Genomic DNA, 21,649 nt, shown 5'->3' with positions numbered 1-21,649 from the left:
GACTTGCCGTTCCCATCATGAATTCATAAACCAACCCCCACGGCGGGAGAAAGTATTTTGGTTAGCCATAGAAATCCAGATGACAATACCCATTCAGCCAGAGTGGGGCTCTGCTGTTCAACTCACAATACCCCCACCCCCCTTCAGACCACCTCCCCTCCCCTCCTCATCCGCAGTCAGTGAAAGACGTTCAAATTAAAGCTGTGGAGAAGCTGCTGCAATCGTTGTCCTGCAAGTCACTCCATTCATTCATAAGTCTTCACATCTTCTTCCACCAAGGTGCTAAGATAGGCGGGCTCCATGACAAATTGGTATAGAGCAATTAGTTTACTTACTTCACAGGCGAGGAATTTACTCAAAACACTGGGGATTACTTTGGTATATTAAGGTAATGAAGTTACAGTCCTATTTAAACAGTGGAAAAATACACAAGATATTCCAATAACAGCTCTCTGATTTAGAACTGTGACTGGATTACAGAAGCTTATGCATACTTGTTTTGCTGGTGACTTACGAATCTTAGCAGGTCATATGCCCTCTTAAAAGTTCAAAATATGGCCACGCAGAGAGGCTGCATACAGTCAGGATAGAGGGCGATCAGTGGACCTCTAGTAACACACATAAGAAATACTTCATGGTAGATTAAAATTATCATCAGAGACTCAGGGTGCCCACAATTGAGGGTTGAATATGCAGTTAAGAAAACAACAAAGGTTTCACTGAGACTACAGCAAGTTTCCAGCATGTTCAACCATATCACAAGGTCCTCATCTATAGGTTTGATAGAATATTTCCATTTCAAGGTCTACTTACTTGCATTTTCTGAAAGATATGAAAAAAGCACAAGTTCAATAAGAAACTGATAAAAAACTGCTCGTCGATTGGACACAGGAGGGCAGAGTGTTGCAAAGAGAGCGGGGGCTCACACTTGCAAAGGCTCTGTCACATTTAGTTTTTAGTCTTGATCCCTAGTCCTGATCAACACCTGAGAGTCCCGGTGAGGTGTGCAAAAGTGGGTGCTTCATCATGCAGACTCCCAAAGAGGAAAGCCTAAGCTTTGAATTGGATTCTGGAGCCAGTGCAGTGAGATCGGCAGAGGTGTGATGTGAGGAGCTGAAGGATGGAGGAGCTGGTAAGGAGCTTTGCAGCAGCATTTTGTATGAGTGCTAGACAACCCGAGTAGAAGGCAGTGAGCTGCAGTAGTCAAGGTGAGAGGAAATAAAAGCAGGAATAACAAACTCCATTTCACTTTTAGATATAATAGGACTGCATTTGTGAAATTTGTCAACTGTTAACATCAGAATTCAGTGAAAACTCGCCACAAAACGTCACTCCAAGATCTCTGATAGCTGGTTTGAGATCACCAAAATTACTTTTTCCCCAAACGGTAAATGGTACAGCTTTTATTTATTGATGTCAGACTGAATATCTTTGGAATTTAGACTATGAATCCAACAAAATGACCATGTTTTTAATGGCAACCTTTGCTTTTAGTCTAAATAATAAAATGTGAGTAATTTGTAACTTCAATAACTGTTAATCATACTTTCATGTTTACCTATAAATGCACAGGTTATCATAACCTAATCTACTTGTATTAGTTGGAATGTTGTTGCACAGTAAAACATGTTCTACTAGACAGAGTAACATAATCAGGCTAAGACTGGCTGACAGTAAGCGCTCACACTTTGTGGCCTGCATGGGTTTTCCCACACAAAGACACTCCCGGGAAGCTGCAGTGTGCTCTGCCTCAGTGAGATGTTTTTTTTTTCTCAGATTGTTAGTTCCACTCATCTTCACAGAGGGTGACGAAGCACAGTGTGTGTGTCTGTCTGCGTGAGTAACGGGTTAAGTGAGTGTATGTATGTGTGAGTATTGAAAGAACTGGAATGGGGGTGCACATTTAAAAAAGGCCCTCATTTCTCTTAGGAGGGAGGCAAATAGGGCCGGCGACGTCACTCAATGGACGCTCGCCATTGTAACCAGCCAGAACCTGCAGTTGCCTGGCTACGGGAGCCTATAATGTGGTGGTATGGATGAGCCTAATAAAAGGCCTGGCTAGCAGACATTCCAGTAACTATGGACACACACACACACATGCACATACACACACACGCACACACACACAAACATACGCACAGCCTATCCACAGCAGTCTGGAAGATGAAGGAGGGATTTACTTAAAGCCTTTAATGGTCACTGCAAAAATGGCTGAGACAGCAAAAGCATATTTTCTTCATTGTGTTTTATCCAAAGAGCAAATATTGCCATATGTTTTGAAACATGCACACAAACAAACGGATGACACAGCACACAGAGAACAACTAAACTTGACCTCCGAGTGAGCGAGAGGCCATACAGTTAAGGCCGTGTCAAAAGGCGATCAGATTGATCACTGATTTCAGATTTGTGTCACGAATGAGCGACGTGTGTTTTTTCATGGTTGAGTTAAGAAGTTGACTCTCATGGCTTGAACCTTGACCTCTGGAGCTGGTCACCGGTCAGGCTGCAGATCGGCTCCCTCCACTGATCAGGCATGATCTAATCGAAGCCGAGCCTCAAACTTCGGATCAGGGTCACAACCCTCAGTCTGAGCTCCTCACACCAGCTGATAACGGCTCTTGGAACGATTGGTCACTTTAAAACTTAACATTACAGGACAATGATATTACAAAGCCTCCAAAGCAGCGTAAACGAGTCACGAAACAAGAGAACTGAGTAATGCTTTTACTGACTGAGTAAGACTTGCACCAGAGCCAGCAGGTGCACACAATCTACAGACCTCCCAGCTGGACACAGCTTACTCACAGACAGCAAAGCCAAGAGTCTGCAGGTGGTTAAACGTGGAGGACAAATGTGGCTTTGTACATAGAGTTAAAGACCCCATGAGTCATTTGTTTGAGAAACAATGAGAGAGCTAGATGGAGATGGAGATCAGAAAAAACAAAACAAAACTCCACGTTCTTTCCTCCAGTGTGTCCAGAAAGTTTACAGCTTGACTCACGGCTTTTTGTCAGAGTCCAGTAGCACGACCAGGCTTCCTGTGCAGGGGGACAGCAGAACAGGAAACAGGAACAGGAAGGAACATGGAGGGTGCGGAGAGGAGGAGAAGGAGTAGAAGTGTAATGTGTGTGTGTGTGTTTGTAGATGGAGCCCTGTGGTTTGGGTAAACTACTCCCTAGGCTTCAGTATTCACACAAACACAGGTACAGATAAATGTATGCGTTTGCATATGACAACGCTCTGTTTTATGCTAGGTTAGTGGTTTGATGCAATCCTAACATATAATTGCTCATCTGTGGGTTGAGAACAGACATTCCTCAAACATTAAAATATCCATCTGGATTATGTAAAAGTGAAGATGTTAAGTTTGTTTACTTTTTGCGCTTCACAGAACAGCAAAGACATTATCACATGTAAACAAACATCAGGTCAAATCTGGAAAATAGGGATACGTGATTTATCTTTTACCGGGAAAAGGACAAATCCCTTTATCTCTTTACCCCTTGAAAGATAACTAGAAGGAACCCTTGAAATGGTTTTTCCGAACCTAGTGTTTCAGGCCTGCTTATTGAGCAAAAAGACTGGATGTGCATCAGAAGTTAGTTTGGGTGTCTCTCTGCCTATGTAGCTACCTGGAAACTACTAATGGTGGTCAAGTCATGTCTTTATTGGTAAATACTGAGGTGTCGAAGCTCGTCATTAAGGGTACAAGGGAAATTATCAAATGTTGCTTTTATGAGGAGAATAGTTAAAAATAAATTCACCCATTTTTATACTGTAGGGGCTAAGTCCAGCATTTAAAATGAGCATATTGTATTCATTTCCTGCTTCTCTTTTAGACGAGCTTAACATGATTCAGAACTCAAAATAATCCTTTTTTTCTTGCACTGGTGCAGCCCCTGATCTCATCCTCTGCCCAAGACAAACTATTTTAGCTCCTTAATCTTTAAGGCCAGTCTCCCTTTGAGCCAACTTTCTTTTGATTGGCTGCATGTCACAAACAGAAGGTCCTATCAAGAGAACTATGTGCTCAGAGCCACAGCATCATATACCTCAAACAGTTTGCAGAAAAATAACCTGTATGCACGTATATACATACACATGAAAAAGAAAGTTATCACAGGACTCTATGGAGTCAAATCTACTTTGGTTCATTGAGTTTTGCAGGTATTTGTTTTTGCGCAGCTCACTTAAGATGAGCCACAATTTTTCAGTCAGGTTGAAGTCTAGACTTAATTGTATCACCTCAATTCTTTTTATTTTCAGCTGTGCTTTTATTTGGTGCTGTGCTTCGGATCATTCTTCTGTTGCATGACAGTCTGGGCCAAGCATTAGCTGACAGCTGATAGAGCTGATGAGAGGTGAAAAGTCTTCAAGGAAATTTAAAGAAGTCCAGACACTTTTCTTTCCAAGCTCCTTAGACAATGATGATGTGGATGACTGAGAACATTCACAGACATCAGACAGACATCATCACATATGACTTCATGATACTTTAGAATACAGAGGAGTTCACGGTCAACTCAGTGCCTGCCAGGTGCCCACGGCCAGTGGCTGCAAAACAAGCTCAAATCATCACCCCTTCACCACCATGTTTGACCGTTGGTATGAGGTGTTTGTGCTGTTATGGTTTTCTCCAAATCTGGCACTGTGCATTATGATCAGACATCTCTACTTGGGTCTCAGCTGTCCAAAGGACATTGTCTTGTGGTTTGTTCAGATGTATTTTGCAAACCCTAGCTGTGCTCTCATGCAAGAGACTTTCTCCTGGCAACCCTTTTAAACCATAGCCTGTTCAGGGTTCTTGTAATCGCACCGTCATGAACATTTATTGTGCTAACTGAAGCTGGCAGGATATGAGCTGAAGCTCTTGGTTTTTTTGCAGTATCTTTGAGCACTCTGTTTAAGTACTTGTATTGATACAAGTACAATGATATTTGAAATCCCCAAACTTCTAAAACTTTTAAAATGTATCAAATATCTCAAATATCTGTAAGGAAATGTGTATTTAAAGCCATATAGAGAATTATTTGCCTGAACCGATTTTGCAACTTAAATAAAACATTAAAGATTTTTGTATTTTGCTCAATGTACATTTGATAAAGCTCAGATAAGGTTGTGAAAAACAGATTTAACATGTGTTATTTAATAGGTTGTTAAAATGTTTATCTACGACATAATTCAGGGATAATTCGACCTCCAAATTCTATTGATGCATTTACTTTATTGGTAATATTTAAATCCTTATGTATACATCATGTAAAAACTATGTAGACAGCTCTCCCATTTTAAACAGGAATACTGTGGCATGTTTAAGAAATCAGAAGATGCATTATGTAGGTCCATAAATATCAAATTCTACTGGACGAGAACTTTCAGTAACTATTACCTGCTGGTAAATATATGATAAAGTGAATTATCCTTTCAAATCTGTATTTGCTTGATGTGTTAACAAGCAACAGGTTCATCATATCAATTATTCCCACTTACCCCCCGAAAAAGCATCTAAACCTTTAAAACTTTAACCCTTCAAATCTCAATATTTACAAAAAGGCATGCCAAATATTTAATCTCACTTTCCCAAAAATGACACAATATTTAGATTTTCATGTATAATTTAAGACAAGCCAACAACATTTCTACAGCGAGTGTTTTCTTAAAAGTGCAATAAACAGAGAGCACAGGGATGGTTGTATCTCAAAAATATGAGTGGGGAGAAATTCAAACAGGGAGTCTCTACTCCTTCCATGCCAGTCTGGGTGAGATCATGTTTCGGTATATCTTCAAATGGACATTCGAAATACCTGGACACATAAAAACTTCATCGCACACATATACGAGTGGGTAAGATGGATGAGTTAAAGTAGTGAATGGCAGCCCTCTGCTGAGATGAAGAGTGCTGGCAGCATGAGGAATGTCTGGGTGTGATCAGGAGACATTTCTGATTTGGCATGGTTAGCAAAACGTATGTTATGTCACCACCAGCACTGTTTATTACTCCTGTTGCTATAAAGGGCTGCGATACAGGCAGTACTTTAACTTTGGCTTCTATTTGGACTCCCGTTCAAACATAGGATATGGCAATCAGTGGTTTAGTAAACAAACACTATCTAAACCACGTACACAAACAGGATCAGGATTTAGATGCACAAAGTGTATTGTTTCTACACTAATTACATCTTGCAGGAAAACTTGGGACTCTTGAAAAGAAAAAAAAACCTGAATTTGATATGTGGAAAAATTAAAGGTAGAACAAGGAAACTCATGTTAGTGTGTGTTTTGTTTTTGTCTTTCTCTTCCTGAGCTTTCTGTCTGTGTTCAGGGGACCATAGGTTATTTTGAAGAAAGAAAGTTGTTCTGCTTGTTATCCATTAAAGGGTATCCTGCATGACTGAGCCACCCACCACAGGAAATGGCAAAAAAAAAGACACTCTCATCACACCCGACTGTGTTTGAGCCTGCCCTCCTTCAACTTCCCTTCAGTTTTTCTGCTTGACATCCCAGTGTGCAAACACACAAATGTAACAGGAATGTCATGCCGATTAGGGTTTTCTACGCAATACTTTAAAAAAACATCCTGTGGAAAGCATATTTATACATAAACAGACCTTGTATTAGTGTAGTTATCATAGTTATACTCTAGATTGGTTACATTATTGTCCACAAGTCTTGAGACGTCACTCATTTCTTTATATTTTGCTTGGAAAATGGGTAAAGGTGCGTACATAGAAATACAGTATATAAAGCAGAGTTTCAATTCTAACGAGCTTAAAAGTCAATATTAAAAGTATGACCAGCAAGTTCTTTAACACAGCCGGCACTTAGCTATCTGCAGGCTTCTTGAAGGACGTTCAAGGCTCTTCTTCTTTGCCAGCCTTTTCATTCTCTGTCAAGTTGATCCCACACTGCTTTAATAATGTTGAGGTCGAGGCTCCAAGGAGGCCAGTCCACAACTGATAGTGCTCCAGTGTGTGTGTTTTTTATCCAGATGTGCTTTAGTTGCATTGGCAGTGTTTGGGAACATTGCCATACTGAAAAATTAGGCGGTTTCCAATCAGACCCTTTTCAAATAATACTGCGTGGTGGACAAAAAGCAACCTTTTTCTTTCTGCATTCATAAATCCATCAATTTTGACAACATCCACAACTGGCCTCAAAACATGACAGACACTTCATCGTGATTTACAGATGGCTGCAGACACTCATGTTGTGTCTCTCTCTTGACCTCTTCTGTTCACACTGACAGAAATGTGATCCAAAAATTTCAAAATGTCATCACTCCGTAAGGCCTGTTTTCAGTCCAGTTCTTGAGTAATTTGGCATTCCTCAACCTTTTCTCCAGCTCCATCTTGCTTAGTTATTCGAATCATTTCTGATGAGGATTCAATAAACAGTAGACTGATCAACTGAAGGCCCAGAAGCACCTCTCAGGCCCTGCGTCATATCTTTGCTGCTAATCTCTTTTGCTTGAAAGCATTTTAAAACAAAAGAGAACAGACCAATTCAGGAAATAACACCGCCAACTGTGAGAGGGTTTGAAGAGGTTAAAGGTCGTAGGGGTTAGGGATCATTAAGGGCAGCTGTGGGCTGACAGGGTGAGACGAAAGCAGCAGAAGCAGTGCAGGAAATAAAGGTTTTAAGGTGATGATATTTGTACTGTTGAGTTTGTGTAAAAAGTTTGCATAGGACTGTGGATCACGATCTGCTCACAGCATGACGGAGAGACTAAGTCTCTGGCTGTCCAGAGGATTGTCAAAGACAGAGAAGGAACAGGAGTAAAAACAGCTGGTGCTCCTTTTTTATGGATTTTGATGAATGTGCAGATTTCTGAGAGTTTATTTAAAGGACACGAGCAGGTGAAACAAAAGGAACTACTTATGGGATCAACCAGCATGTAAGTAATTAATGAAACGACATTTTGTTGTTCTATAGGTTGTCATTGTTAGAAAGACAAACTACTCAGGTGTGCCGTGGCACTAGATAAAAAGTCTGATTAACCAAAGTAATTAGAGTTTGCTAGGATCAGGAATGCCTATACATCAAGCGGACCAATAAATGAATGGAGAAAGCCAACACAACCAGAGCCAGTGGTATTTGTGTACATGTCAGCAGATAAGAAAGAAGTATGAGTGCAGAAATGTCAAACACACTAAAAATTGTGCATTTAGCAATGTTTATGTGTGTTACTGATATGTGTATGTAACAGATTATGTGAATTAAAGTTTATTAAAGGATTAGCGAGCCCTTGTTATGGCAAAACTGAAACACTACGCTTAAACATAAAAGTTGTATGGAGTTTTTAAATGTAGATCATAACAGCGTATCATAAAAGTCAGAAAATACTGTATCAGCCCCCCCACCCCTCTCCCACCACCCACATCATTACTCCACCGACATCCCACAAAGCCCCACTAAGCAGCTCAGTCCTGTTGAGGCAACAGTACTGTTTGTGTGAAGCCTTGAAAAATCTCTTCTGCACATTTACACATTGACTGTATGGTCCTGCCTTTGGGGAGTTGTTTTCCTCAGTGTGTGTGTGTGTGTGTGTCTGGTCTGTAACGTGCCACATTCCTCGTATGCAGAGCAGCGTAAAGGGCAGTGGCCCCACTTCACCAGAGGTGCAAGAGGGGGGTGGTGGAGAGCAAAGTGATTGATGGCTGAGGGGGAGAAGGCCAAAAGGGTGGATGTGCCGCGGGAACATCCAGTGAGCAGATCTCGTTATTTGCAATGTTGTCACGTCTCCATCCTTGTAACAACATATAAATAACAATGTATAAATGTATAACAAACAACAGAGAAAGGTGCTAGCAATTTATAATAAAGCCCATGATGTATTGTGTAATTTCCTGGAAATTACCATCTGGTTTTTCTGAATTAGGGCGCAGTTTACAGCAGCTTCAAATAGTGATTTAGTTGCACAGCAGAACAAGGAGGGTAAAAACAGCAGGTTTCAAAAAGATAGAAGAAACAAATTATACTGTAAATATTTTAGTAACTTTGGGGTATTTTTTTACTTTCTTATAAGGCTTATATTATTGAGTAACCTAACCTGCCCAGCTTACATTGTAATTAAACAAATACATACATATTTAGAGAACTGAATTTTTTGTGCGAATGAAAATCAGAGCAACTGAAATGATTAAAATTAAACAATTTAAATTCAAATATAAGTCATTTTAATTCAATATCAGGTGGCACCAAACATGTTTAATTACAATGCAAAACTATGAGGTCAGGCAACTCAGTGATACACCCCATGCCCCTAAAAGTGCAGTGTAATTACAGTGCAAGAAAAGAAGTGTTGATGGAGGCTACTTGTTAATACAGCCCGGTCCCCAAAACGTACTGTGGAATTATAATGCAACATGAGGATGTTATACTACTTGAAAATATAACACGAGCAGCAAAAATGTGTCTGTAATTACAATGTAATGTAGGACGTTAGGCTACTTTATAATAAAGTCTGCATGTTTTTAATATATCCTGTGTAAATACAATGTAAAATAGGGTGGTTAGACTACTCTATGTTACAATTCATGCCCCTAATAATACTTTGTAATTATTTTTCAAGTTGGGGAGGTTGGGCTACGCAGAAATAAGGTCTTCAAACTTACAATCCTGAGTAATTACAGTGTAAAACTGGAAGGTTAAATTACTCAGTAATACAGCCTGGAACCCTATAAATGCAGTATAATTACAGTGTAACACAGAGAAACCTTCTTTCCTCTAAAACACCTCGAAGTTGATAATTACGGGATATACTTATATGTACTTATAATGTGCCCATTTTCTTCAAAAACAACATTACTTTTCAAAATGTAAATTCAGTTTTTGTGGTTGAATTTCAATGCAGACACGCATCAGGACTGCCTGTAATATGGACATCAAAATAATATATAATTATAATGAGATGGGGGAGTTTATGCTTCCTAATATTATTGTAAAAAAATGATAAAACATACCACAAATTTACAGGCTACATAAAGATACATCAAATATAATTAGTTTATTTTAAAAAATAAACATACAATGGTTCCTGTCTTCTTCTCATCTTCTACTGCATCTAAAGATAATTATTTTTTGGTAGAAAAAAAAATTATAGGTACTCTTACATGGAAATATTTTTGGAAATTTTTGTTCCACTAAAACGTACAGGTCTTCTTTAAACACGTTAATTACCCAGCAATAAAGAAAGAAAGAAAGAAACTCAATGACAGCGGTGGAAGCAGAAAGGCTGCTGAATTTATGATAATTACATCTCTTAAAATAAACTACTCTGCTTCCTCAGTTACAGTTTGTAACATTATTTCTTCTGGATAACATCACTCTGCTGTGACTGTAAACAGTGTCATTATGGATGTAAGTAATTCTCAGCCAGCCTAGGGAAAACAGCATGACTCGCAGATACTGAGTTAAACCAAGGTGATGTGCACGCCCTCCTGACAATACCACTGTTTGCCTTAACATCCTCCACTGCAGCATGTTTCCGGCCCGCTGCTGCCACTCACTCCGGATTTTCCTGCAAAACCACCCAAACTCCCTTCACGCTGAAGTTCATGATCTTATCCTGATCCAGGGGTGATAGGGATCTAAATCACCCTGCTGGGAGCAGCTCAGGCCTTTCCCTTCCAGTGAGTCTCAAGGGCGGCAGCAAGTCCCCACCAGGGGGCCTGGCCTACATTCCCAAGTGTGGGCCAAGGCTGTGCTCTCACCTTTGCCCCACATGAGCGGGCTGAGCTCAGGAGAAGATGTGAAGTTTAGTGGACCTCAATGCTTTAACTGGAAATCATAGAAATACAGTAAGAAGAGTTTTGGTGGAACCACAAGTTGTGCGTCAGCAAAACAAAAGACTGGATTAAGATGAAAAGACTGTTATCGGTTTGGATTCCTTTCTCTACCCCTTTCACTGACCACTGCCAACAGCAAACACTTTGCCAAGTCTTTGTTTCATGATACAAGACTTATGACTTCCTTATAATGCCTGGATTTTTCCAAACTGATCCCAGCAGTTTTGCAGCCCCCTGCCTCCTGCCTGCAGCTGGATGGATAACCTTCCACAAGAGGGTTTTAAAAATGCGGTAATTCCTTCAAATATGAGTGAAGTTTAAATAGCCTAGGAGTGGAAAAGGGTTCCTTAGGTAAAGCCTCAAGTCATGCACCCCAACAAACTCACTAACACTTAATAACAAGCTAATGGTGGTTTCTGCTGACTGTGTGGTGGCAGATCGTGAAAAACTGACCTTATCTACTGCTGATGTTTTCAGGACTTCAACCTGAAGCTTTTCATAATCATTCATATCCAAACTTTAGCTTTTCTGCTAAAGTTTGGATAGCCAGCAGACTTGGGCTGTAACCACAAGTACTGCAGGACGTGCTTGTTGATTCTAGTAATCTGTGAGGTTTGCTACATTCAAAGGATTTATTGGGCTTTTGCATAGCAAGTAATCTAAAATCCACTATATCCACCTTGTAATAAAAAGGTTGCTGGGCATGCAGATTCTTTTTAATTTGCTCCATCTCCCTCAGAAACCATTTATATGAAAAGATTTAAAAGTGATTAAACTAATACATATTTTAAATACAAAAAGCAGAAATTTCAAATATGAAAACATAAATGTATTCATTAACATTTACTTTTAGAGTTTTTCATTAAATATAATATTGTTCCTGAAACAGTAACTACTGCAGAAAAGGTTCAACTGTGCCGACTCAAGCAACATATGATACGTGACTGCATCAGATGTTAGACATTTAAAAGTGAGTTGCAGCGTTTTTTCAGTTCATTGCGGTTTGTGGCCCTTTGTTTATGCACAGCTCTCACAGGTCTTACTGTGGCAGTTTGAGGTCTGGACTTTAGCCAAACCATTGCAACCTTCATTCTTTGATTTTCAGACATTCTGTTGTACAGTTGCTGCTGTGCTTGGGCTCATTGTGCCGTTTCATGACTCAGTTTGTGCCAAGCTTTAGCTGTTACACAGATGACCTCACATTTGACTTCAGAGTATGCAGGTATACAGAGAAGTTCATGGTTGACTCAGTGCCTGCCAGGTGCCCAGGTCCTGTGGATGCACAATAAGGCCAAATCATCACCCCTCCACCACTGTGCTCGACAGTTGGTACGAGTTGATTGTGCTAATATTATGTTTGGTTGTCTCCCAACATGGCCCTGTGCATGTTTGCAGTACAGCCAAACATCTTCACTTTGCTCTTACCTGTCCAAAGGACATTGTTGCACAAGTCTTTGCAAACCTAAGTCTTCCTGCCATCATTCTTTCCAGAAAGCAGGCTTTCTCCTGCACATCTTTTCAAACAAACCATTCTTGTTCAGTCTTTTTTTAATTGTACTGTCTTGACAATTTTCCTCTTGTTAAAGCTTCTCACCTGGCCATATAACCCATCTCAGACTATTGGGCTTCTTATTCCTGATGTTTTACCTGAATGCTGCAGACCATCAAACTAATACATCTCTGCTTATAAAGGTGTGCACAGTTAGGTATTAAAGTGCATTTGATTAGGGGCACCTGGCTGCTCCTATGGAAGCATTAACAGTAATACAGTAATACAGTAATACGTAAAAAGTTTCACATACGATTTGAAAGTCTTTAAATGTGTAGTTTGAGTTAAATAACCACAAAATACTGCAATAGTAGAATTTGTTATTAGTTGGTACATCTTTTTTTTTTTAACAATAATTGCTGTATTAAAGTTGTCATTATTTCCAGAGTTTCTTACTGTTAAATATTTGCCTGCGCTTTATTCTGACACAAACATTTTGCTTTTTTTTTTTAAAAACTCTTGTTTCCTCTGTTTATGCAGTGTACAAACTCACCCAACTGTTGTAATATAACAAACTCTTATTAATATTAAAAATAAATAATGCAATGTACTGTCTGTTGACAGTCAAGTGAAAGTAAATGCTTCTTTCACTGAGAAGTGAGCATAAATAGCCCGAGTCCTTGTATGTGTACTTGAACGTTAAAGCTGATTCTAAATACCAATATACCCGTCAGTCTCTGTATATACTACAACTACAATATGGCAACTAAGGACACCTTTATGGGTTCTCATTTAAAATTATGCCTTGAGTTATTTAAAGCATGACTCGCAGATACTGAGTTAAACCAAGGTGATGTGCACGCCCTCCTGACAATACCACTGTTTACCTTAACATCCTCCACTGCAGCAAATATGAGACTAAAAACTATTTTGGTATTCAAAACTGCCATTCTGCAAAATTTACACAAAAACTTACCTCACGTAATTTTTTTGTTTATCTTCTCAGGAAAAAGAAAGCAAAGCCGGCCAGGCTTTGAGATAAACAGCTGACTTCTCTCAGGCCGCAGTGAAGCCAAGACATGCTAAAAGTTCAACAAATGACACGTGAAGAATGTGGGATTTTCTGGTCATACATTAGATAAGGTAAAAAATATTAAATACTGCAAGAGTATAAAAAAAAAAAGAAGTTAATAATGCCTGATCATATAAAAATAAAAAAAGGCATAAAAATCAACGCGTCTCCATTCTATAAAATGATTTATTAAACATGTTTAAAATGTGAATGACTTAAAACTTCTCACATTCAGGAATAAAAGACAAATTTAAAACAACACATTTACAAAAACACTGTACAATATACACATAAAAACCACTTAAAACCTTAAAAAACAAAACCAAGGATAAAGTTCTGGTGCTGGTGACATTTTACACGCCTGACACATGTGACCAGCAGCTGATCTGTCGCCCTGGGAGAGCTTCAGTTTCTCATGAAAGGAGAGTGATGAGCGCATCCAGAAACTTGCTCCTGTCTTCAGTCTTCAGTTCAATTACTGCAGAAAGAAAAACACAAATAAGAAAGAAAAACATGCCAACAGGACAAATCATCCAGCAGCGGTCTGACATCCCGGGAGGAGTTTTTTTGCTTGCGATTTTTAAAATGATGGTGAACTGGATAAATATTTTAGATGGGAATGAGCAGAATATTCTAAAATATTCTTTCACACATGAGACATGACAGATTAAACTAAAAATCCTGAGTAACAGCATCACAACTGAAAGTTTGGGTGAGAATGGCAAGACAAACAGACTGCACATTAAACAAAGACTAGGCTGCCACCTAGTGGCCACATTGCAGACATGCAAGAGCAAATTCACTGACTGTCTGCACAGCAGCAAAAAAACCAAACAAACAACACTTTACTGTGTCTTACTTGAAGTGCCGAAGTGGTCGTGAAGAGTCCTGGAGCTCGTGCTCTCTGCAGCTTTCTCAAATGCACGACCAAAGAAACTAAAAGGGCAAAAACAAACGCAGAGGAGGAAATGAGGCAATATTGTTGTATACTGGTAGAAAAATGTGAAAAGGAAATAAATTAGAGCCACTAGTTGTTATTTGAGTCCCACTGTGTCATGCTCTGAACTGGAAAATATTCACGCCTTTATTTAATTGTGTCTGAAATATTATAATTCAGCATTTGCTCGTCTTAACAGAACCTGGAACGTCTGCAGGTTGTTCAGAACGCTGCTGCAAGGCTTCTAACTTATAACTCTTCTCACATATCACATACACAGGCTCACCATTAACCTCAGAGACCACTTGAAGACTATGGTTTTGACTTTTAGAGCATTGCATGGACAAAAATCAGCTCACATTGGTAAACTTTTATATCCGTACATCTCCAGCAGGCTCTGAGTTGTTGAGATTAGGTCCTGCCGAGATTTGTGGACTCTGATCTCTTTCAAAAAGCAGCTAATCAGGTTAACCAGAGATGCAGGTTGAGAAGGAGAGAAATCATAAACTGAGAAACTTACTTCTTCTTGTCGGACGTCTCAGACTCTGGTGGGATTCCCACAACAATGACAGTTCCCTTCTCCACATCCTTGGGGGCAGCCATGACGAGCGGGAGCAGTTTGCAGCGTTTATTTCTCGTCTAATTGGCCAAGACACCGTGAGTGAAAGAGCAGAGAGACTTGAATAACTATGATTTCAGTGAACCTCCGTCTACATTGTGAATCAGTCCCGATAGCGTTCAGACACTCACCGAATGGACAAAAGCCTTCAGGAGGTACTTGCAGAGCAGCGTTAGCGCCATGGGCTTGGAGAACAGCTTCACGTCAGGTGTTCCCTACAAAGAGAGGATGTGAATAGGAGATATGGCTAAATAAAATTGAAAGCATGCACATCTCAGGCATCCAAACACTCGCACCTCCATGAGGTAGCAGTAGAGGAAGGGTCCCTGCGACAGGATGAGGTTGGTGCAGATGCAGCTGGCGACCGTTTGCTGGATGGCAATCAGCTTCTTCTTTGCTAGCGCAATACCCGAATGCAGACGATCGATGTTGCTCCTGCACAGAGAAAACAAAAGAAAAAAAAAAGACGACATTTTTAAAGGAAATGTGAGCAAATTAAGTCTTTGAAGAGTGAACTTAGTTTCCTTTGCACACCTAGAAAGGGCATCGAGAGCCTTGATGAAGTTGTCAGTCTCGCTGTCGTCTTTCTCAGCACTCTCCAGCAAGGCAGCAGTAGCGTGCACCATGTCGCTGGCCAGGAAGCGGTTCTTAAAGCCGAAGTGAACGCCAAACGTCTGGATGCGGATGTCCTTCATACTGATGAAGAGGAGAAATGGGAGTAGAACAGGGAAAAGCAGACTGGATGAGCAGTCAGTGGTTGCCATTCAAATACATACCCGTATTTATTGGAGGACTCCTCAATGACGTCCCTCAGGTTTTCTTTGATCGACATATCCATGGAGTTAAATTTCTGACGCACTTGTTTCAGCGGCAGTCTGTAACACAAATTTTATTTCAAACAAATTCCGGCTCAACAAAAAGAGGAAGTTTGTTAACACACAAAGCATGGATTAGAAAGCACTTTACCCCATGTCTGCTAAAAACTCCTGGAGTTTCTTTTGGCCATTTAAGGTCCAGAGCTTGAAGCTGCAGGAAGTGTAGCAGGAATTATAAATGCTCTCATACAGAGACCAGTGCTGGTAAAGGGTAAGACGAAGACTGAAGAGACAGTTAAGGCTCTGACTTTCAGTAATTTTTAGCAATTGTGTGGCAGAAATCAGGTGGAACATAAAGATCTGTAAAAGGCAACAAGGCAGATGAGTTAAGGATACTCGTATTCAAAGGAGATCCTCATACAGTCGATCGAGAGCGAGTTCTCCTCATCCTCGTTTCGGTGGTTATGTCGGGAAACGTGTCGCTGCATAGTGGCGATGTCGGTTACATACTTCATACTAAAAAAGAAAAAAAAGAAGCGAGGCAGACAAAAATAATAATAACTCAGCAGAAATATAAAAGAAAAAAAAGAGAGATCAGTTTACACAAAGGTTCCTTGTATTTATATTTCAGACAGAACCCAAAGTGCAATGACTGGTAAATCTTTGAAATATTATATTTGAACAGTAAGGGTTAAAGGTGAAGTGGAAACCTGTGGTCTGAACCGTCACAATTTAAACCTCTTTTTGGATGCAGGTCACCATCACAGTTCAGCATGAGGGGTGCAACACTGCTCATGATATAGCCAAGTGACATATCTGTGATATCCATTATTCCCGAACAACACATCCTTCAGCTGAGGCATCATCGTCCCCATTTCAGTAAGTCAGTGCTCAAGCACATTCTGCACGAGCATGGCTCCATCGCTAACGAGTCCATGTGCTGAACTTGCCTGCTTCCAGTCCAATAATATCTCCAGGAGGGCCAATTTGTTAAGCAACTGATTTCTTTTTTTATATATCAAGTAAGACAAGGAAAGCAATTTTCATGAGAATCTGCTGATGTTTTTTTTTTTTTTAAACTTTAATATATTAAACTCAAACTGAGTCACGACACTCAAAGTGCACAGCATTGGGTCAAAATTTGGCACCTTATTTCGAGCCCTCATAACATCACAGGCGCAGAACTATGTGAAATTTTCAGACCTGAAATGCTTTAAAAAAATAAATAAAAAGATAAAATAAATAAATAAATAATTTAAAAAAAATATAAAAAATTTTTTTTTATGTCCACAAAAAAGCACAGAAGGAATCTCGTACAGAGACAAAATATGGATAAAAAAGAGATCTTCTCCAGGGATGTCAAACTCATTTTACATCACAGGCCACAAACAGCTTACTTTGATTTTAAATGGACCTCACCAGCTAAAATTCCCCTTTGTGTCAGTGTAAAGAAATGTAACTCCACATTCAATCATTGCAATATCTCAGTGTAAGAAAATTTGTGCAATTTCAACAGTACGGCTCAGCTTTTTCTACACCCCTGATATAAAAGCCACCTGTCTCACATGGTGACACGATCCTTGTTGAGCCTTTTTGAAGTTTTGTCAGCTTGACAGACAAATTGGTGCAGTTTTGTCTTTGGGATTATGTTATATCCCACAACACCTAAACAGCTTAAAATTGGTTCTGGACAAAAACGACATTTTGGCTTCAGATTTTTATAACTGGAGTGGATGGTGTAAAGGAGCTTAAAAGTCAGTTTTACCCAGAAAAAAATGAGTTATGAGTGAGCTGGAAAAGAAAAGCCCCAAGAAGTATCAACCTTATGTAATTTGCAAGCCAGTAAGTCTCAAAATTTCCATAGTACAAGATGAAAACTTTGCATGCTTTCATTAAAAAAAATAAATAAATACTCTCAGATTTTGACTGATTTAAGGTTTTAAATGGTTTGACAGCAACTGCTTTCAGCTTTTATTTACATTTTTCAGTGTCCTGAGCTTTTGGGAAATTGGTTTATAATTGTTTTGATAATAGTTTTGTAAAACTGAGGGCATCCTTACTTTGTGATTTTATCATGAACCCACTGGTCTGTCAGCCCGATGATGGCCCACCTGCAAAGAAGAAGCAGTGCACATCTAACAGACCGTATAAACTGTATTTCAAGATTGTTTGCCATGAAAGATCTCCTCAGAAAGCTCACCACAGCATATCCTTGGTATCTTTAGTCAAAACCCACGCAAGCTCAAAAAACATCATCGCAGCCTGACAGGAAAACAAATTAAAATTCAGGAGTTCATTCAGAAATTCAGGTAACATTAATGTTCTTATATTACTTATGTGAGGTTGTCAAAACTCACCGAGGTGCCGTGATATTCATACTGCTCATAGTCAAACAGGATTTCCCTCCTGTGAAATTAATGAAAGGTAAGCATGCATTCAACTGTTGTGCTGTGCACAGAAAGAACCAAACAACTAAGTAAAAACACTTCACCTTCGAGCCTCCCACTCCCTCTTGGCTCGCTGCCTTTCAATTCTCCTTTCGACAGCCCCCTGCAAACACAGGACCACAGCCCCAATGTAATAGCCTTTACAGTTCACGCTACCAGTTCATCCCTGCGGGCAGCACCGACTCAGTTTAATACGTACCTCATCAAATCTTCTGCGTTTCCCAGACGGCTCTGAGCCTTCATCGCTCTCATTTCCAGAGTCTTCTCCTTCCTCATCTTCATCTCGAAAGATATCGTCATACGACGGCACGCTGAGGTCGTCATCCTGTTTGATGAGCAGCTTAATCTGTTGAGCAGAAGACAGAGAGTTAATGTAACGCTCACTTCCACAAACAAGTGGGAGTATTGTTAAGGGAGTATTGTCCTCCACAGGACAAGACTCAGCAGTCCATCTGCATCTTAAGGATAAAGGACACTCTTTCGAGGATGCCAATGTTCACATTTTGGACAGAGAGGACAGATGGTTTGAAAGAGGAGTAAAAGAAGCCATCTATGTCCACTGTGAGCGACCATCTTTGAACAGAGGCGGGGGTTTACGACACCAACTCTCTGCCATCTATAATCCAGTTTTGAGATCCCTTCCCAGACGCCTTAACGCCCACTCACATCCTGGGCCATCTGACCTCAGGAATTCGCATGATAAGGTGGGGCCAGGTTTCACAGTGAACACACCCAAAACTCTGGCTGATTGGGACCCACGCCCAGTTTCCCACCTTGGCTCAGGCGATTAGAGGATCATCAGGGGGTCCTTTTGTCCCTCTGTGGGGGGTCACTCCCACTAGGTTTATATCTGGGACTCTCCACCATTTGACCTTAGAACTGAAGAAGCTTCTCGGATGAGAGGTGAAATGTCTTCAAGCAACTTAAAGAAGTCCAGACGCTTTTCTTTGCAAGCTCCTTTGACTACGATGACCTGGATGACTGAGAACCTTCACAGAGTATTGTTAATCTTGAACTTCAGGTGCAAATGGATCATTGTTTACAGTGAAATGCATAAAGATAATGAACTATTTGATGTTTTGTACCAGATTGCAAATACAGTACAGCACAATAGCACAAGAGTACTTCCATCTGTAGTTCTGATGGGCAAAAAGGAGACTTTATCTACATATTTAAAGGCCCCTATGCTAACTTTGCCCGCTGGACATTATCAGTCACAGAAATTTAAAAAAAATCTTATACCTAACTAGCTAGGCACTTCACCGGCATGCTGGAGAGAATGTGGAGCAAAGATGGTCGATTCATGTATTTTGGACTTATTTTAACAACAAGTATTTCAAAAGTTTTGGACTTTGATGCTTGTAAAGGTTTTACAATTTTTTATCTTGCCTATTCCCCTGTGGACTAAGCAATGGTGACAAACACCTGAAGAGCCTGGCTCTACAGGCAAACTAGTGGTTAATATTGTTAAACACACACATACCGGTGGACAGATTATACACAGTGCCAAATAGAATTGGAGGAAATGTGTGTGTTGTTATTTGGCTCTTGAGACAAACTGATGAGACTGATGATGTGAGAAGATGTTTTTTTAAATTCACATATACAGAACTGTTTTTCCCCCCCTTCTGCTTTAAAATAATGCATCAACTTGGCCCTTCTTTTTTCTTACACTCCAAACGTCTCCACTATCATGCTCCCTATCATGGTCATCGTGGTTCGAAACCTCATTTTTACATCCCCTTTAGCTGTAGGGTCCGCATCCTCATCAAACTTCTGCCACTGAGCTGAGTCTTACAGGCCTGACTCCATCTGATCCCTCTCTTCTCAGACTTCATGCCTTGAGTGAATCCCTGTGCTACTCTGAGGCTCTGTGGGGTAGACCCTAGCCTGTGAACCTATGTGAACTTATTAGTGGGGATATAGCCCGAATTAGCAAACCATTGCACATCACCTGGGTATCATTGTAGACATTGACCACATCTACAGGCCGGTGAGTGTCACAGATGAAGAAGATGGAGTCATCATCTGGCTGCAGCATCTCAAGGAGGTCAACATTTGCTCCGCAGTTGATGAGAACAAAGTATCGAAACTGCAGCACAAAAATCAGTCAACACAATATATAAGGTTCAGTGTTTACTGTCATATATTCATGTGCAGGCTCAGAGTAGTGTACTACAAAGCTTTCCACTTCAGGTTCTCAAGCAGAAACGCATAAAAAAGCAAAGGTTTCCATGGTGATCTCAAAAAGCTAAAAGCACCTTCATACTGGCTTGAAATAACGTGTTAACGTCAATCTTGCTTTACAGCACAGCCTTCTGGTCTTATTTAAGTATACCTGCTCTTTGTGTTCAAGGAAGGCAGTGCCAAGGTCCTGCCAGCCTGTAACTGGCACAAGTGTATACTGGATCTGGTCACAGTGAAACAAGGCCTAGTGAAGACACAAACAGTCAGTGTTTACATCAGCTTATAATTACTCTGAACACAGTAAAAGTCAAAAAAGCTCCATAAACCGCAACAGCACTTACTGAAACCTACTGTCAGTACTTTTAAATATTCCCAGTTAATGCATGAACAGATGGTAACCTCCCCATTATGACAGTACGGTTGGGTGTCCGAAAGTCCATAATAACTGGAAGTATTTAATCAGCATGCTCTCTGTTTACCCTCTACAATGACCTTAGTTTAAGAGCGCAAATGTTCGTCATCATGCACAAAAGCCACTAGAACAAGAGAGGCAAAACAACAGTGGAAAAACAGTCAAAAACTGTGCACGCAAAGGCTACAGGAGCTGCCGCTTGCTAACATTTTATTGTCTTACCTGCAGTATTTTACAGGCGCAGAGAGCGTCAATGTCTGGTGCCACCAGGAGCACGACTCTCTGTAAGTAGCACGAGAAGGTTTATAATGTAAGCGATTTCAGTTTGCGATTTCAGATGTTAAGTTTCCTAGCTGCTAGGCAATGTTGGCTAATGTTAGAGTTAGCCTTACCTGGTTGGCGACAACTTCATAAAAATCCTTTCTTATGTCCGCGATGAACATTTTCAGAGAAGTCAGTCGATTAAAACTATTAAAATAAGACGAGCCTAATCGAATCACCCTGAGGTGGCATAAACTGCGGGTTATTTTGGCTTGCTGTCAGGCTCGGAGCTTTGACAATACACACACAGCGATGCCGCTCTGTTCCCTGTTGGAAATGTGGCGCCAAATCTACACGTCACTCCCGACCAATCAGATAGAAGAAAATCAGCAACGTCAACGCTGGAAGTCCCGCCTACCAGGTTGAGGAAACAAAGCAGTACTGGAACTAAAGAGAGCTGAAATAAAGTTATAGCTTTATTTATATCGATTTTGAAATATTTATTAATTTATTTAAATGTCATAACGATGTTTTTATAATATGTGTAAACTCCTTTAGACTTTATTAAGAACACAATATTATTTTAACATTAGTGTTTACATTTATATTACCTGAATGGT

At 40.1% G+C, this 21,649-nt stretch overlaps 1 protein-coding gene and 1 long non-coding RNA gene across 2 annotated transcripts; one reads left to right on the top strand and one right to left on the bottom strand.

Moving 5' to 3' along the window:
* Window positions 1-10,469: 10,469 nt before the first annotated feature.
* Window positions 10,470-18,374, top strand: LOC143421506 (uncharacterized). Its single transcript, XR_013101175.1, has 3 exons — window positions 10,470-11,081; window positions 13,286-13,422; window positions 16,477-18,374. It is a non-coding gene; the product is annotated as an uncharacterized LOC143421506 (long non-coding RNA).
* On the bottom strand, window positions 13,504-21,296 carry cdc45 (CDC45 cell division cycle 45 homolog (S. cerevisiae)). The gene is made up of 18 exons (XM_004547039.4): window positions 21,161-21,296; window positions 20,991-21,050; window positions 20,508-20,600; window positions 20,124-20,261; window positions 18,369-18,515; window positions 18,214-18,272; window positions 18,080-18,128; window positions 17,923-17,984; window positions 17,783-17,833; window positions 16,119-16,238; window positions 15,874-16,005; window positions 15,684-15,782; window positions 15,442-15,603; window positions 15,204-15,342; window positions 15,039-15,122; window positions 14,809-14,927; window positions 14,211-14,287; window positions 13,504-13,829 (listed from the first exon to the last, which is right to left on the bottom strand). Exons 1-18 carry the CDS (start codon window positions 21,209-21,211, stop codon window positions 13,765-13,767), a joined length of 1,707 nt encoding a protein of 568 aa, XP_004547096.2. The 5' UTR covers window positions 21,212-21,296; the 3' UTR covers window positions 13,504-13,764.
* Window positions 21,297-21,649: the final 353 nt, after the last annotated feature.

The sequence above is a fragment of the Maylandia zebra genome, linkage group LG12, assembly GCF_041146795.1.
Source record: "Maylandia zebra isolate NMK-2024a linkage group LG12, Mzebra_GT3a, whole genome shotgun sequence".
NCBI classification, from domain to species: domain Eukaryota; kingdom Metazoa; phylum Chordata; class Actinopteri; order Cichliformes; family Cichlidae; genus Maylandia; species Maylandia zebra.
This window is presented reverse-complemented; position numbering and strand designations above follow the sequence as displayed.

Bases quoted from the DNA above. Each gene is read 5' to 3' on its own strand.
- cdc45 (XM_004547039.4), bottom strand. From the start codon at position 21,211: ATGTTCATCGCGGACATAAGAAAGGATTTTTATGAAGTTGTCGCCAAC. The intron at 20,262-20,507 runs GTATACTTAAAT...TTTGTGCTGCAG, and splicing joins TCCTTGAACACAAAGAGCAG to TTTCGATACTTTGTTCTCAT. The intron at 18,273-18,368 runs GTACGTATTAAA...CTGTGTTTGCAG, and splicing joins AACGCAGAAGATTTGATGAG to GGGGCTGTCGAAAGGAGAAT.